The sequence below is a fragment of the Bidens hawaiensis genome, unplaced genomic scaffold, assembly GCF_021521415.1.
Source record: "Bidens hawaiensis isolate Kalapana, Puna unplaced genomic scaffold, B.hawaiensis_p1.1 tig00019689_1, whole genome shotgun sequence".
Taxonomy (NCBI): domain Eukaryota; kingdom Viridiplantae; phylum Streptophyta; class Magnoliopsida; order Asterales; family Asteraceae; genus Bidens; species Bidens hawaiensis.
The window spans coordinates 23,291-36,019 of NW_027492991.1; the positions used below are offsets into that span (position 1 = coordinate 23,291).

At 33.9% G+C, this 12,729-nt stretch overlaps 2 protein-coding genes across 3 annotated transcripts; both read left to right on the forward strand.

The window, feature by feature from the left end:
• On the forward strand, positions 1 to 2,648 carry LOC143559027 (ribosome production factor 2 homolog). The gene is made up of 7 exons (XM_077047733.1): positions 1 to 78; positions 409 to 484; positions 559 to 762; positions 1,557 to 1,802; positions 1,887 to 2,129; positions 2,240 to 2,305; positions 2,412 to 2,648. The coding sequence occupies exons 1-7, from the start codon at positions 50 to 52 to the stop codon at positions 2,544 to 2,546; spliced, it is 999 nt and encodes a 332-aa protein (XP_076903848.1). The 5' UTR covers positions 1 to 49; the 3' UTR covers positions 2,547 to 2,648.
• A 743-nt stretch (positions 2,649 to 3,391) lies between these two features.
• On the forward strand, positions 3,392 to 5,316 carry LOC143558996 (interactor of constitutive active ROPs 5-like). Of its 2 annotated transcripts, none has more exons than XM_077047712.1 (3): positions 3,392 to 3,888; positions 4,219 to 4,300; positions 4,381 to 5,316. In XM_077047712.1, the coding sequence occupies exons 1-3, from the start codon at positions 3,869 to 3,871 to the stop codon at positions 5,173 to 5,175; spliced, it is 897 nt and encodes a 298-aa protein (XP_076903827.1). In that variant the 5' UTR covers positions 3,392 to 3,868; the 3' UTR covers positions 5,176 to 5,316. The 2 variants fall into 2 exon arrangements, with proteins under 2 accessions (XP_076903827.1, XP_076903826.1); XM_077047711.1 differs by having other exon boundaries at positions 3,399 to 3,888; positions 4,375 to 5,315.
• Positions 5,317 to 12,729: the final 7,413 nt, after the last annotated feature.

The window sequence follows — 12,729 nt, forward strand, 5'->3', positions numbered from 1 at the left end:
CTTTTCATTCATCATCACTTGGCTCGTTGTATTTTGCAGTTCTACAGAGATGTTGAAATCAAATACCAATAAGCAAAGGTAACAATCCATGCTCTTCGTTTAATCTACGTTTACTTAGCTTATAGTTACTGTTCATGGATTGAATTATGGTGGTCGTTTTCGGCCGTAAAGATTAATTTCTAGGGTTTGTATTAATTTAGGTTTAATTAGTTGTAAGTAAGCACGTCTTGATGCTTAATTGTTGCTGCTGGAAATCTCACTATAAAGATTAGGCTCAAAACTGTTTTGTCAAATTATTAATTTTAAAGTATTTTTTTTATTATTATGTATTATTGCTGTTTAATTTAGTTTGACATAATAATGATATATGATAATATCTGGTTTTTTACATGTTTTATTTTGTTGCAGCAAGCCAATGTTGAGTATAAAAACCCCTAAATCGCTAAGAGCCAAGCGAGCGCTCGAGAAACGTGCCCCGAAGCTGGTGAATATACTGAGTTTTGTTTTTTTAGTGAAAAAGGTTGATGGAAGTTGATGTTTAGTCGTGTGTTTCTGCAGGTGGAACTTGAAAAGAAGACACTTATATTGCACGGGACAAAAACGAGCAATACTTTGAATGCTGTGTTGACGGAAATATATCATCTTAAGAAGGATAATTCTGTTAAATATAGCAGAAGAAATGATAATATCAGACCTTTTGAAGCTGGAGGTGAAACGTCACTCGAGTTTTACTCACTCAAAACTGATTGCAGCTTGTTTGTGGTAAGCTAAACACTGTTGTTTAAATTAATGTGTTTAGATAAACTTACATCTAGGCTTGTAAAGGAATTGAACGTTCAGTGAACTGTTTGGCAAGAATTAGTTTTTCTGGGTCAAACAAACGGATGCGAACAAAATTTTAAGTTTAGTTAGTTAAACGAACAAACCTGAGCACATATTGTTTGTTGATCTATGTTCGTGAATGTTCACTCATTTACGCTTAACTGTTTGTTAGTTTCCAGTTAAAAATTTCAGACAAATTACTATTTGTCTAGTTTAATTATTTTTTAGGCCTGACAGATTGATATTCATCGTTTAGTGTTTGCTTGGTTATGTTTGTTCATCTGTGTTCATTTGTGTTTGTGTACCATTTGTTTATACTTTATACTATTAACAAATGAACATAAACAAACACGAGCACACTCTTTACTTTAACGGACGAAAATGAATAGGAAAACCCTGTTCGTCTATTTGTTTGTGTTTGATTGTTTATGTTTTTGAATCCTTCTTTTTTTATAACAAACGAACACGAACACAGTCTTTTCTTTAACGAACGAACATGGACTAGAAAACCTTGATCGCTTAATCGTTCATGTTCAATCACTTGTTTTGTTTTAAGTTCAACAAACAGACATGTGCATGTCACGATCGTGTTTGTATGGTTTGTTTACAAGCCGAATTACATTCTACTGGAGTTTATATCAGTAATTACTAATACTTAGCAATTCACAAAGAACTAATCTTTTTGATTGTTTTACATTTGAGTTGTTTTTTAACATGTTTTATGCCCCTTGCAGTTTGGTTCACACTCAAAGAAACGACCCGACAATCTTGTAATCGGGCGAACATATGATCACCATATTTACGACCTTGTGGAGGTCGGAGTTGAAAATTTTAAAAGCCTGTCATCATGTTCATACGATAAGAAGATTGCCCCGTTAATCGGGTCAAAACCGTTCTTTGCATTTATTGGAGAAGGGTTTGAAAACGTTGAAGAGTTAAAACATCTAAAGGAGGTCTTGCTTGATTTGTTCAGAGGACAGGTGCGTATAATTATTATCTTTTCTAGTTTACAAGGAGTTTAAAGTTTTAATATTTTAAATGGGATTTATAATCTGTTACTGCAGGTTGTGAGTAATTTAAATCTTGCTGGATTAGACCGCGTGTACGTGTGTACAGCTGTGGGTTCTAACAAAGTGGTGTTTACACATTGTGCTTTGAGGCTTAAGAAATCCGGAACGGTTGTCCCGAAGGTGGAGTTGGTTGAGGTGGGGCCCACAATGGATTTGGTAGTTAGAAGACATCGGCTTCCTGATGAAAGCTTGAAGAAAGAAGCCATGAAAGTTGCTCCGGAGTTGATCCAGAGGAAGGTTAGTTTATCTTTTTTTATAAGTTTTATTTACAATGAAGTTTGGTTTACTTTTTATTTTTTTCTGTTTTTAATTGGCTTAAATTACATTATTATTTCCTGTACTTTCAGGTGAAAAATGTCAGCAAAGATGCAATCGCAGGGAAAATTGGGAAGATTTATGTTCCAGATCAACAGGTGAGTGAAAACAGTAAATGAAAATTGTTGTTTTGTATGTTGAAATTAACAGGTCCGGTTGACAGTAAATGACTATTTTACCCCTGGGTTATGGTGTTTTTTGCAGGTTAGAAGTACACCTTTACCGTTTACGCCTAAGGGAGTGAAAAGGGAGCGTCGTGAGGCGAAGGCGAAAGGTGATGATAAGCATTCAGAAAAGAAGCAGAAGAAGCAGAAGCAAGATGATGAAGCTTCTGCTTGATAATGGTTTCAAAAAGAATGTATCTTTATCTTTTAAACAGTTTTTATGGTATCATTTCATGTTTTAATTATTTATTGGGCCTTTTTCGGCATAAGTTTTGGTACCATGCTAGTTCATGTTGTTTGGAGGGAGCCATGTTTGTTGACTGTTAGTTATATACTTGTTGCTTTATGCTCCAAATTAATTAATATAAAAAGCCAGTTTTCTTTTGTTTTAGTTAAATCAAACTAGCAAATGCATAAGCCTCCTTTATAATCAGAAGACAGAAAACCAAATTAATACTATATGCAATATCTCTAATTTTATTAACTATATGTAATGTCTTTGAAGGTCAATTGTGGCTTGTGTAGTGCAAGTTGATTGTATCTGACCTTGTATTGGTGTAGAGGTGGACAAATCAAGTAATTTTAGGAATCAGAACCAGATAGAAACCGGTTCTTGGTATGATTAACCACAGTTAAAAAATAAGTCAGGTATGCACCGGTTTCGGACTTCCGGGTATGGTCGGGTTTTGAATGAATTGGCCAGGTGTTTATTGTTGTTTGGCCGGGTTGGGTCAAGTACACTGTGTCGGGTTTAGAACTGGGTGTTTTGCCCACCTCTATATCAGGTTATATATGGATCGGCTTTTTTTTTTACGATAACAAGGTTTCATGATTAAAAAAGGGGTAAAGCTGAAAACATTTTGAAGCGTACAAATTATATAAGGTATTTTATTAAGTCCGAAAATATTAAAAGATAACTGCTACACTTCTTAGTCTCCCATTTCTCTTTCACTTAATTACAACATGATTATTGTGCAAGTAAATCATGTCTTTAAAACAAAGCATATAGCAAAATAAGAGTAATCAGAAAGTCAAATTACTTAATATATTAATATATACAAATAGATATATTTGTAATCATTCTTGTCTTTCTCCTTCCTTTGCCAATTTAAGGCATTTATTAATTTCCCTTTGGTTGTTGGAGTGGGGTTAGTTCCAAACTTCCAATTAGGTGTGGAGTTCATTTCAGGGTGGTCTTGATTCATGCCATTAAACCACTTTCCCAAAGCCATACCACTATAATAACTTGTAAATGATGCATCAAAAGTTGTACTTTTATCTTCATTTAGCAATTTCAACCAGGTGTAAGATAGGTTGATTTTGACTCTTTGTTAGCTTTCTATTAATGGACATTGATTAAATTGAGGTTTTCATGATGACATCATTCTTAGGTATATCCCTTTACATGTACATACCAAACCTGACATATATGTCACAAAATCTCTCCCTCTAAACAAATCCCATTGAAGGTACTCTACCTAAAGGGTAAATTAGACAATGCAACATCCCAAGACAAGGTATGAACTCCGATCGTTCATTTTACTCAAAATACAAGTTTACCAAGTCCAATGTTACAATGCAACATTTTTTATATTTATTAACTTGACGTTTAAACTGACCAAACTGTTCAAACCGAATCAAGTTAGTCAGTTACAATTACGACTTGTACATTTTCAATTTTGATGTAAAAGTATGTATCTAGTGTTTTTAAAAATTTAATACAAATTAAGATTAAGAAAACCGATTCTAACGGTTAAACTGCTAATATCGATTAGTTTTTTTTGTCGTTTTTTAAACAATACATGTTTCTAAAATAATTTTTATTATTATATTATTATCTGGGGTAGAACAACCGGAGCAGTCACAAAACCCAAGAACTCGGGACCTAAAGCCGTTGACCACCGATGGCAACGCTCTCCAACATCCGAGGTATGATCCCATGATCCTTCAACTGTTTTTGAGTTCTGAGAATCCTATATTAATCATGAACAATACCTCAAAAGCCGCAGAAAAAGCGAGTCACAAAAGCACTTGATTTGGAAACTCAGGTGGCTCGGCTTCAAGAAGAGCTGAAGAACACAAAGAACCAGCTGAGTCAATCAGAGTCATGCACAAAGCAAGCTCGTCAAGAAGCCGAAGAAGCCAAGAAGGAGCTTGCGGCTATGAGAGCGAAGCTGGACGAGCTTTGGGATTGCGAAGAAGCTAAAATTCAAGAGCTTCGAAAAATCTCACAGGATCGAGACCGAGCCTGGGAGTCTGAGCTGCAAGCCGTCCAGAAACATTTAGCCACAGCCATAAATGAGAACCAGAAGCTCAATACTCGGCTTCAAAAAATGGCTCAAGCCGAAGCCGAGCAAACTAAGCAAGCCGAGCTGGCTCAGGAGATTGTAACTTTAAGATCACAACTATCAGAATCTGTTAATGAAGTCAAAGAGGTAATGATCAAGTTAAACGAGTCAAAAGAATCCGAATCTTGGGCTTTAGAAGAATTGGAATCTGTGAAAACGGGGCGGGTGGAGGAGGTGGGGACCGCTCTGGAGGCAAAGGCCGAGATGGAGGGAGAATTAAAACGGTTGAAAGTGCAAATGGAGCAGTGGAGGAAAGCGGCTGAGGTGGCGGTCGCGTTGGTTTTGGGAGAAGTTGGCGGTGGTGGGAAGTTTGAGGAGTCGACAGAATCTTTTGATGTGAATGTGATTGGTGAAAAGTCGGGTTATTTGGAATACATGGAAGATGACTCATCGATCAAGAAAACGAGTAACGTGTTGAAAAAATTCGGGGTGTTGTTGAAAATGGGTCAAAAGTAGTTAGAAAAAATTAAGTAGGTAATTTTGTTTGATAATATGCGTGTTTAGTTGATAATCCAATGGGTATTAACTGTTAATTTACATTGTTAGTCTGTTTCGGTTTGATTTCTTGGTCGGTTTTTTAATGGTTTATTTAGGTTTAGGAAACTTTCAAATGTTACGGAACGGTTTGCTTTAGGATAACAGTAGGAAAAATATTTACGTTAGTTGTGTTGGTGAGATAATAATAAAGAGAATAATAAGTTTTAAATTGATGAGTTGGTGGAGTTCGATGATGGTTGACAGATCATTGTCTCCACGACATAAATTGTTTTACAAGTTGGTTTGCACGACCTTGAAAGCAAGTTAGGGAATAACATTAATGATTAAACAAGCGGGATTCAGTATAAACAATATTATAGACTTTTACATATCCTTTATCTCAGCTTTTGTATCCGGTTTTTATTTTTATCTACTAAAATTCGTATAGTAGAATATGGTACAACACACTTATATAGTTAAAGATGCACTTACGTCCGTTTCTTGAGTTTTTTTAAAGGAGGAAAAGAAAAGGAAAACTAAAGATATTTAAAAAATGGGTGTTTTTGAGTTTTTTTTAAGGATGGAAAGGAAATGAGTAGAAGGAGTTATGAGGGATTAAATTAATGTATTTTCCGAATAAGTTATCCTCCCAAAAATGGGATGATTACTAAGGATAACTATTTTTTAACATAGCTATCCTTTCTTTTCCTCTAATTTCATTCCAACTCAAGAACACATCTAATTAAAAAAAATTTCCTTCTCTTCTCTTTCTTTTCTTATCTTTCCCTCTCCTTTCCTTTTCTTTTCTTGGTTAAAAAACTCAAGAACAAGGCGTTAAAGTGTGAAGGACGCAATGGCCACTGCGTCGCGTCACACAAGTCACAGGTGAAAAAACATACTAATAACTTATACGAAAATAAAGTTTATATATATTGGGTATGTAAAAACAATTACTTAATAATATTTTACAAGTATAACGAAAATAATATTTTAGTTTATTTTAATTCAAAGTTCAACAAATTATAAAAATATTGATTTCCAACGTCGTTTCATGAAAAGAAATTCGTCAAGAGGGACAACGTTTAGCTGATGTAGCATACTCTCAGGGCTGGCTATGGGGTATGGTATGGTAGGGTAGTCGACGGCCATAGGCCCGAAACCCCGCTAAGCCCGATTTTTTTTGTTTTTAGAAAATTATTTGTACATTTATGAAATAAAATATGTATAATCAATGTTTCAACAAAACTACATAACCACTAGTTTGGTCTAGTTGTATGATATCTAAACAAAAGGTTGTGAGTTATAATCTTATTTGAGACATTTTTAAACTTATTTTTATACATAACTCAAATCATAATCAAGTAAGTCAATTATAAATTAAATTGTTTAAACCCAAAAAAATGTTTCTTTTAAACCCAACCAAAAAGTCATTTTTTGGTTTGTTTAGGCATGTTTTGACTATTACAGGCTTTGTTGTGTTTGAGGCACTTAAAATGTGCCTCGCACAAGTGCATACGCTTTTGACTACATATGAGATATGTATGAATTAATTCTTTGGGTCTTAAGATTACAAGTGGTTATAATAACAACTTATTAGGGTGGTGGATTGACTCAACTATCCTAGAAGGTAACACGAGAGAAATGTGGGTTTTATTTAACTATCTTTCCCTAGTGTGATACGTTAGACTTTCACGATCATTAGTTGTTAATTGACACGTGACAGGTTTGTGTGCATTATTTAGTATTAAAATTAAAATAACAACATTTACGAAGATCGTTAGATAACAAATTTACCAACAGGCCAACTCATCAATATTTCAACCAATCAATGATAAAGTTGTCATAATCTGTTTTATATTTACAATTTTCAAAGTGTAGATCTAATAGATTAATTATTTACTAATATATTATTCAACTCTAAAATATTAATAGGTTAAACGTTTTTTCTTTTATTTTGACAAAATTTCTACATGTGTTATGACATTTTGTTGTTTAAAATTTATAAATACGACCAATTTATCAATAGAACTTTATCGTAGAGAGTACATATAGATAATTTATGATGTATAATATAGATATTGCGCTGAAGCAAACCGATTAAAACGAGGTTTTATATTCCTGCACCATTGTAATTGGATAGGTAGGTGACACTACTAGAAAAAATGCTTTCCACGACACGCGTTGAATGTCATTAAATGGTACATATGACATGCAAATGCGTGTAATTAATGGCCCAGTCATAAACGAAAAATGACATGCACCCGCGTGTCATATTTAATGACACGCATTAATGACAGACATTTGTGACACGCATTTATGACATGCATGTATGACACGCTTTTATTAATTGCATTTATGACACCAGTTTACGACCAGCACTTATGCGTGTCATCGTATAATTTTAATTTAATATTTTTTTATGCATAATTACTAATTTTTATATTAAACACACCATTATAGAGCAAAACTATTCATTTCATTTCATAATTAGATATCGTGCGTCAAAATATTACAAATATTCTCAAGTTATCAAAAATATATAGTCAATACAAATACATGCATCACTACCGGAAAGTAAACTGTGACACATAACCCGACCATTCTTTCCGAACTGCATCAAAATCCGCATCCGTGTATTCCTCTTTGTCTTCCCCGAGCTAAGAAGAAAATTAAAAGAAGATAACATTACCAGATTTGATTGAGTCAAAATGAATTGGGTCAAAATTACAAACCAATACAAATTACAAACATAAAAAAACAAATAAGCTACACTTACATTGTTCTTGATGAGTATGTCAAGTCCTTCACGGATGATCTCCTTCATGAAGTTTAAGACATAATAACCACACTCGGTACTTCCCGGCTGAGTTGGAGACTACACAGTTACAAATAGTAAAATATTGAAGCCCTATAATTAAGATTCTAGTGATTTATAAACAAGAATATAGTAGCTAGGGGTGTTCACGAACAGTTTTCGCGGTTTTTATGTCAAACCGTGAACCAAACCGTTAGTAAACGGCTTTATTTTTATGCACCAAAACCAAACCGTAGAATCCTTAAACTGAACAAAATCAAACAGCTAGTAACGGGTTGGTTTCACGATTTAGGCCCGTTTGACCTTTATAATCTTAAGTGTGTTGAATAGTATTCCATAAAATGCATGATATATATAAGAATTCAACTTGAGCGCGTGTGCAGGTCAACACAGCAGCGCGTGCTGGTCAGTTTGCGCGCACAATCACGACTATAAAATAGTTGACATAAAATAATGTAACAAAAAAATAAAAACAAACACGCGCTGGCAGCACGGCCGCGCTGGTCTGCACGCGCTGACTGCTCCCGCGCGCTGATCTGCACGCGCTGACTGCCCGCGCGCTGGTCTGCACGAATTGACAGCTTGCACGCGCTGATAGCCCGAGGCGCTGGTCTGCACACGCTGCCAGCATGTTAATTATATTTTTTTTGTATCGCAATTACATGTATAAAATATTTGAAATATTATAATTTAACAAAAACCAAAAAACATGCACGCTGGTCAGTTTGTTAACACCATGTGCAGACCAACAAGCGCGCGTGCAGATCAGCTCGTGCATGTTGTCAGCGCGTGCAGAACCAACGCGTGCAGACCAACGCGAGTTTCTGATCAGAACCTTATCTGTAAACAAACAAATATAGTTCTGGAAACAAACAATTATAAACACGCAATTATAGTTATAACCTTATCTGATCAGACAACGTGCTGTAAACAAACTGACCAGCGCGCGTGTTTGTTTATAACCTTATCTGTAAACACACAAATATAGTTATTGAGACAAAATAGAAAAACTTACAATTTTATTAACAATTTCTTGGACATTAGAGTCGAAACCTTCGATTTTTCGTTCTCTTGCTTTTTTCCACAACAACAACCTATCAATCTCCTCTTCCTCCTTTCCGGTTTCTTTCATCTAAACAATAGAAGTGGATTAACATACACAAATACAAGTAGAATATTATATTATTTTAATACATACAATCTTTTCAGTGAGTCCGACATATCCCTTCCTGCTTAAACGATGATTGTATAGTAATCACTTTACATAATAATAGTAAATCCAACCACCCACCAAAATGGACCTAAAAACACTAAAAAAAACAAATCTTGTGATCGTTTATTATGAATATAAATTATATAATTTTGACCTGCAATTCTTGTTAAAGAAAGAAGCTTGGTTGCAATTTTGCAATAAATAATAATAATAATAATATCAGACAGACTGTTAATAAAACTGAATCATACCCAGTAAAATCTTGAAATCTATCAAAATTTTAGGTTTTTACAAACACCCAGAGTTCAAAATCAAGAACCCTTTCAAGAACATGAAATAAATAAGAAAAATATGAACTTTATAGCGAAATGGAGTACCCGAATTAATTAGTGTGGTTCAAGTTCCTTGTGACATTCGTCAATTTCGGGTCACTTTTGTTATGTAAACCCGACCCGTTTGTAACCCGAACATTTCAAATATATAAAATATTGGATCTTGTCATTTAAAATATATAAAATATATAAAATATTGTTTTTTTTATATTATGCATTGTTTGACCATTTAAACATACCCATTTTTATGCAAACCATAAAAGAATCTTTATACCCAACCCTTCACTCCTTCCCTATATATACACACCCATCTTCTTCATTTTACTCTTGCTACATCTCCAAAAAACTCTCTCAAACTCCATAGATTCAAGGTTGTTATTTCTTATGTATTTTTGAAGTTTTGACTTCTCAAGTCAAACTAACTATAGTCTTTCATTCTAACTTGTTCATCTAACATTACTAACTCTTGAATATGGTGGTACAACATATATATAATACACACCCCTTGTTTCCTTTATTTGTTACTTCACCGACTTTGGTTGGTTAAGTTTCCAATGTCATAAGGCAAGGCTTCATGGAGGACTTCGTGTTCTTGATATATATTTACACACACATAACTTATTATACATATCACTTATGACTAACTTCTAACCCTTTAGTTTGTTCATCTTATTTACAAGTTCCATGGTGTGGGTTTGTATAAGACTAGCCTCGGTTTAACCGAAACTAGTCCAAACCGGAAACCGAACTTTTGTTTACTAGTTTTGTTAAAATAGTTGTTTAAACATGTTTATTGCTAGATTTGAGTTTCAAAAATCATTTTTACAAGTTCTTTGATATTAAGCATATGGAATCCATCTATGAACTCGTTGGGAGATGGAAACCGAACTAAACCGAAACTTTTGCTTAAAAGACTTGTAGTTAACTTTTTTTGTTGTAAAATTTAAGTTTTCTTCATTTATAAACCAATATACAAGTTCTATGATATTTGGGCATGTAGAAACCATCTATGAACTATTTGTGAGATGGAGACCGAACTATACCGACTTTTACTCGCTTAAGACACACAAGTGTGTTTTTAGTTATCAAAACTTGTATATTTCTTTAAAAAATATTTTACAAACTGATTTTAATTATTTTTCTTAAGTACTTGGAATAGTTGGATCCAACTTGATCTCATAACATAGTTTGGACCGACAAAACCGAACACTCGCTTAACGTGCGTTGTTAGTTCTAAACAATAGATCTACGTACTTGGTTAAGTGTTAGTATGTTTTAATGAGTTATCTCATAACAATTAATATTTTGGAAAGTTGACTTTGGGTTCGACCATTTGTCAAGACCCGAACCGACAACCCGAACACTCGTTAAAAACCCGTTTTAGTATCTTTAGCCTAGTGGAACTTGCATTTTAGCATTTTCCCCACCTTATTACTTAACATTGGTTAAGTAAATATTAAGGTTAGATACTTTAACCCGGTTTTGAGCAAACTTACATTTTTTAAAAGGGCTATTATAAATTCTTAAATAGTTATATTTTAAACCTTGAACTTTAATTGATTAGTTTTTGCAATAATTATTTTATTTAAAGATCTTCAAGACAACCTTTCTAAATCCAAGACTTTCTTTTATTTAGGCTTCATACGTTAAACTCGTCGTTCCGGCAAATCTCCAAATAATCAATCTTTCAAGTTTATTACTTGAACGTGAGTAACTTCATACCCCGTTTTCTATCTTTTATTTTGGGGGTGACATTTCAACTTATCTAAACTAAATGTTTTATAATTGGGTCTTAAACCACAAACGTTGTTGTATACCTTACTTGAATAATTGCTCGATTTGGTGTTCTATGCTTATTTGACTATGTGTTTATCGCTTTTGGATGGTGGAACTATAAATCCTAGACCATTTGGCATCCCCTCATGGCAAGGTGTCGTTAACGTAATGCAATTAACGATAACTATAAAATCCTAAACTATTTGGCAACCCCTTATAGTTGGGTGTCGCTAACTTGTTAGCGATAACTATTTATCCAAGTTTATAGCTATTATTTATGGTTTTGTATACTAGTTTTGTGGCTTTTCATACTATATATCTATTGTTCAAACTTATGAATTGCTCACCAACCTTTGTGTTGATAAACTTTATTTTATGAAATGTTACAGGTTTGCATCTAGGTTGATTATGGAGTTCGGTGAAGAAAACATCACAAATACCGTTAGGATATTAGCAAAAATGAACAATATTTGATTTGCTATATTTTGTTATATTTTGTTGTATTTGAGTTATGAATATTTGGTTATGTGACATTTTCGATGTTGTGAAATGAAATGAGTTTGTTAAATATTGTCGCTTTAAATAGTGTCATGCGCTTATGAGCAATCGTTGCACCCCGGCATGTTCCGCCGCCTTTGGTCGGGGTGTGACATTCCTATAGCCCTAAACTATCATAATCTAGTCAAATCAGTTCAAAAAAAAAAAACTCACTGTCGATTAAAACCTAGAAGATTATGAAACCATAAATTAAAAGTAGAACAACGTAAAATTGAAGGAAGATACCTCACAATAGTTGAACTCTTGCAAATAATCCTTCAAAGAAAACGCAATTGTGTAGTCCAGGTGAAGAAAATCGATGGAGAAGATGATGTGGTGGTGGTGAAGCAGATGGATGAAGAAGCCGATGGGAATTGTGGTGCAGGGCTATTTGAGTGGGAATTGTGTTGTGAAAATTATTATAAGTGTGTAGGGCGGGCTATTGAGAAGAAATATGGGGGGGGGGGGGGTCCTTTATTTTTTTAATTTGGTTTCAACATCACTTGCAAATATGACAAACAAGTTAGGTTTTTGTTATGACACTAATTTAACGACACTCAAAAAAATGTGTCATACATATTTTCATTTTTGAAAAATATGACACTTTTTTTGATGACAGACACATTTGCGAGTCCTAAATCACTACATGTCGTAGTGGGCATGTCATTAAAATCATTTTTTCTACTAGTGTGAAATGTATTTGTTAAATGTGTCACTTGTAAAGTTACATGTTAGTTTTTTTAATATCTTAACAAACATACGAAATGTCCTCATTGGATGCACGCCTATTGACTTGCATAGTTGCATGTTTGTTGATTATGAGAAATGATTAATGATTGTCGGGTTTCACACAACAATCT

Coding starts and splice junctions, on each gene's coding strand:
- LOC143559027 (XM_077047733.1), top strand. CDS start 50: ATGTTGAAATCAAATACCAATAAGCAAAG. Junction 79..408: donor TCAAATACCAATAAGCAAAG/GTAACAATCCAT, acceptor ATTTTGTTGCAG/CAAGCCAATGTTGAGTATAA. Junction 1,803..1,886: donor TTGATTTGTTCAGAGGACAG/GTGCGTATAATT, acceptor CTGTTACTGCAG/GTTGTGAGTAATTTAAATCT.
- LOC143558996 (XM_077047711.1), top strand. CDS start 3,869: ATGCAACATCCCAAGACAAG. Junction 3,889..4,218: donor ATGCAACATCCCAAGACAAG/GTATGAACTCCG, acceptor TATCTGGGGTAG/AACAACCGGAGCAGTCACAA. Junction 4,301..4,374: donor AACGCTCTCCAACATCCGAG/GTATGATCCCAT, acceptor ATACCTCAAAAG/CCGCAGAAAAAGCGAGTCAC.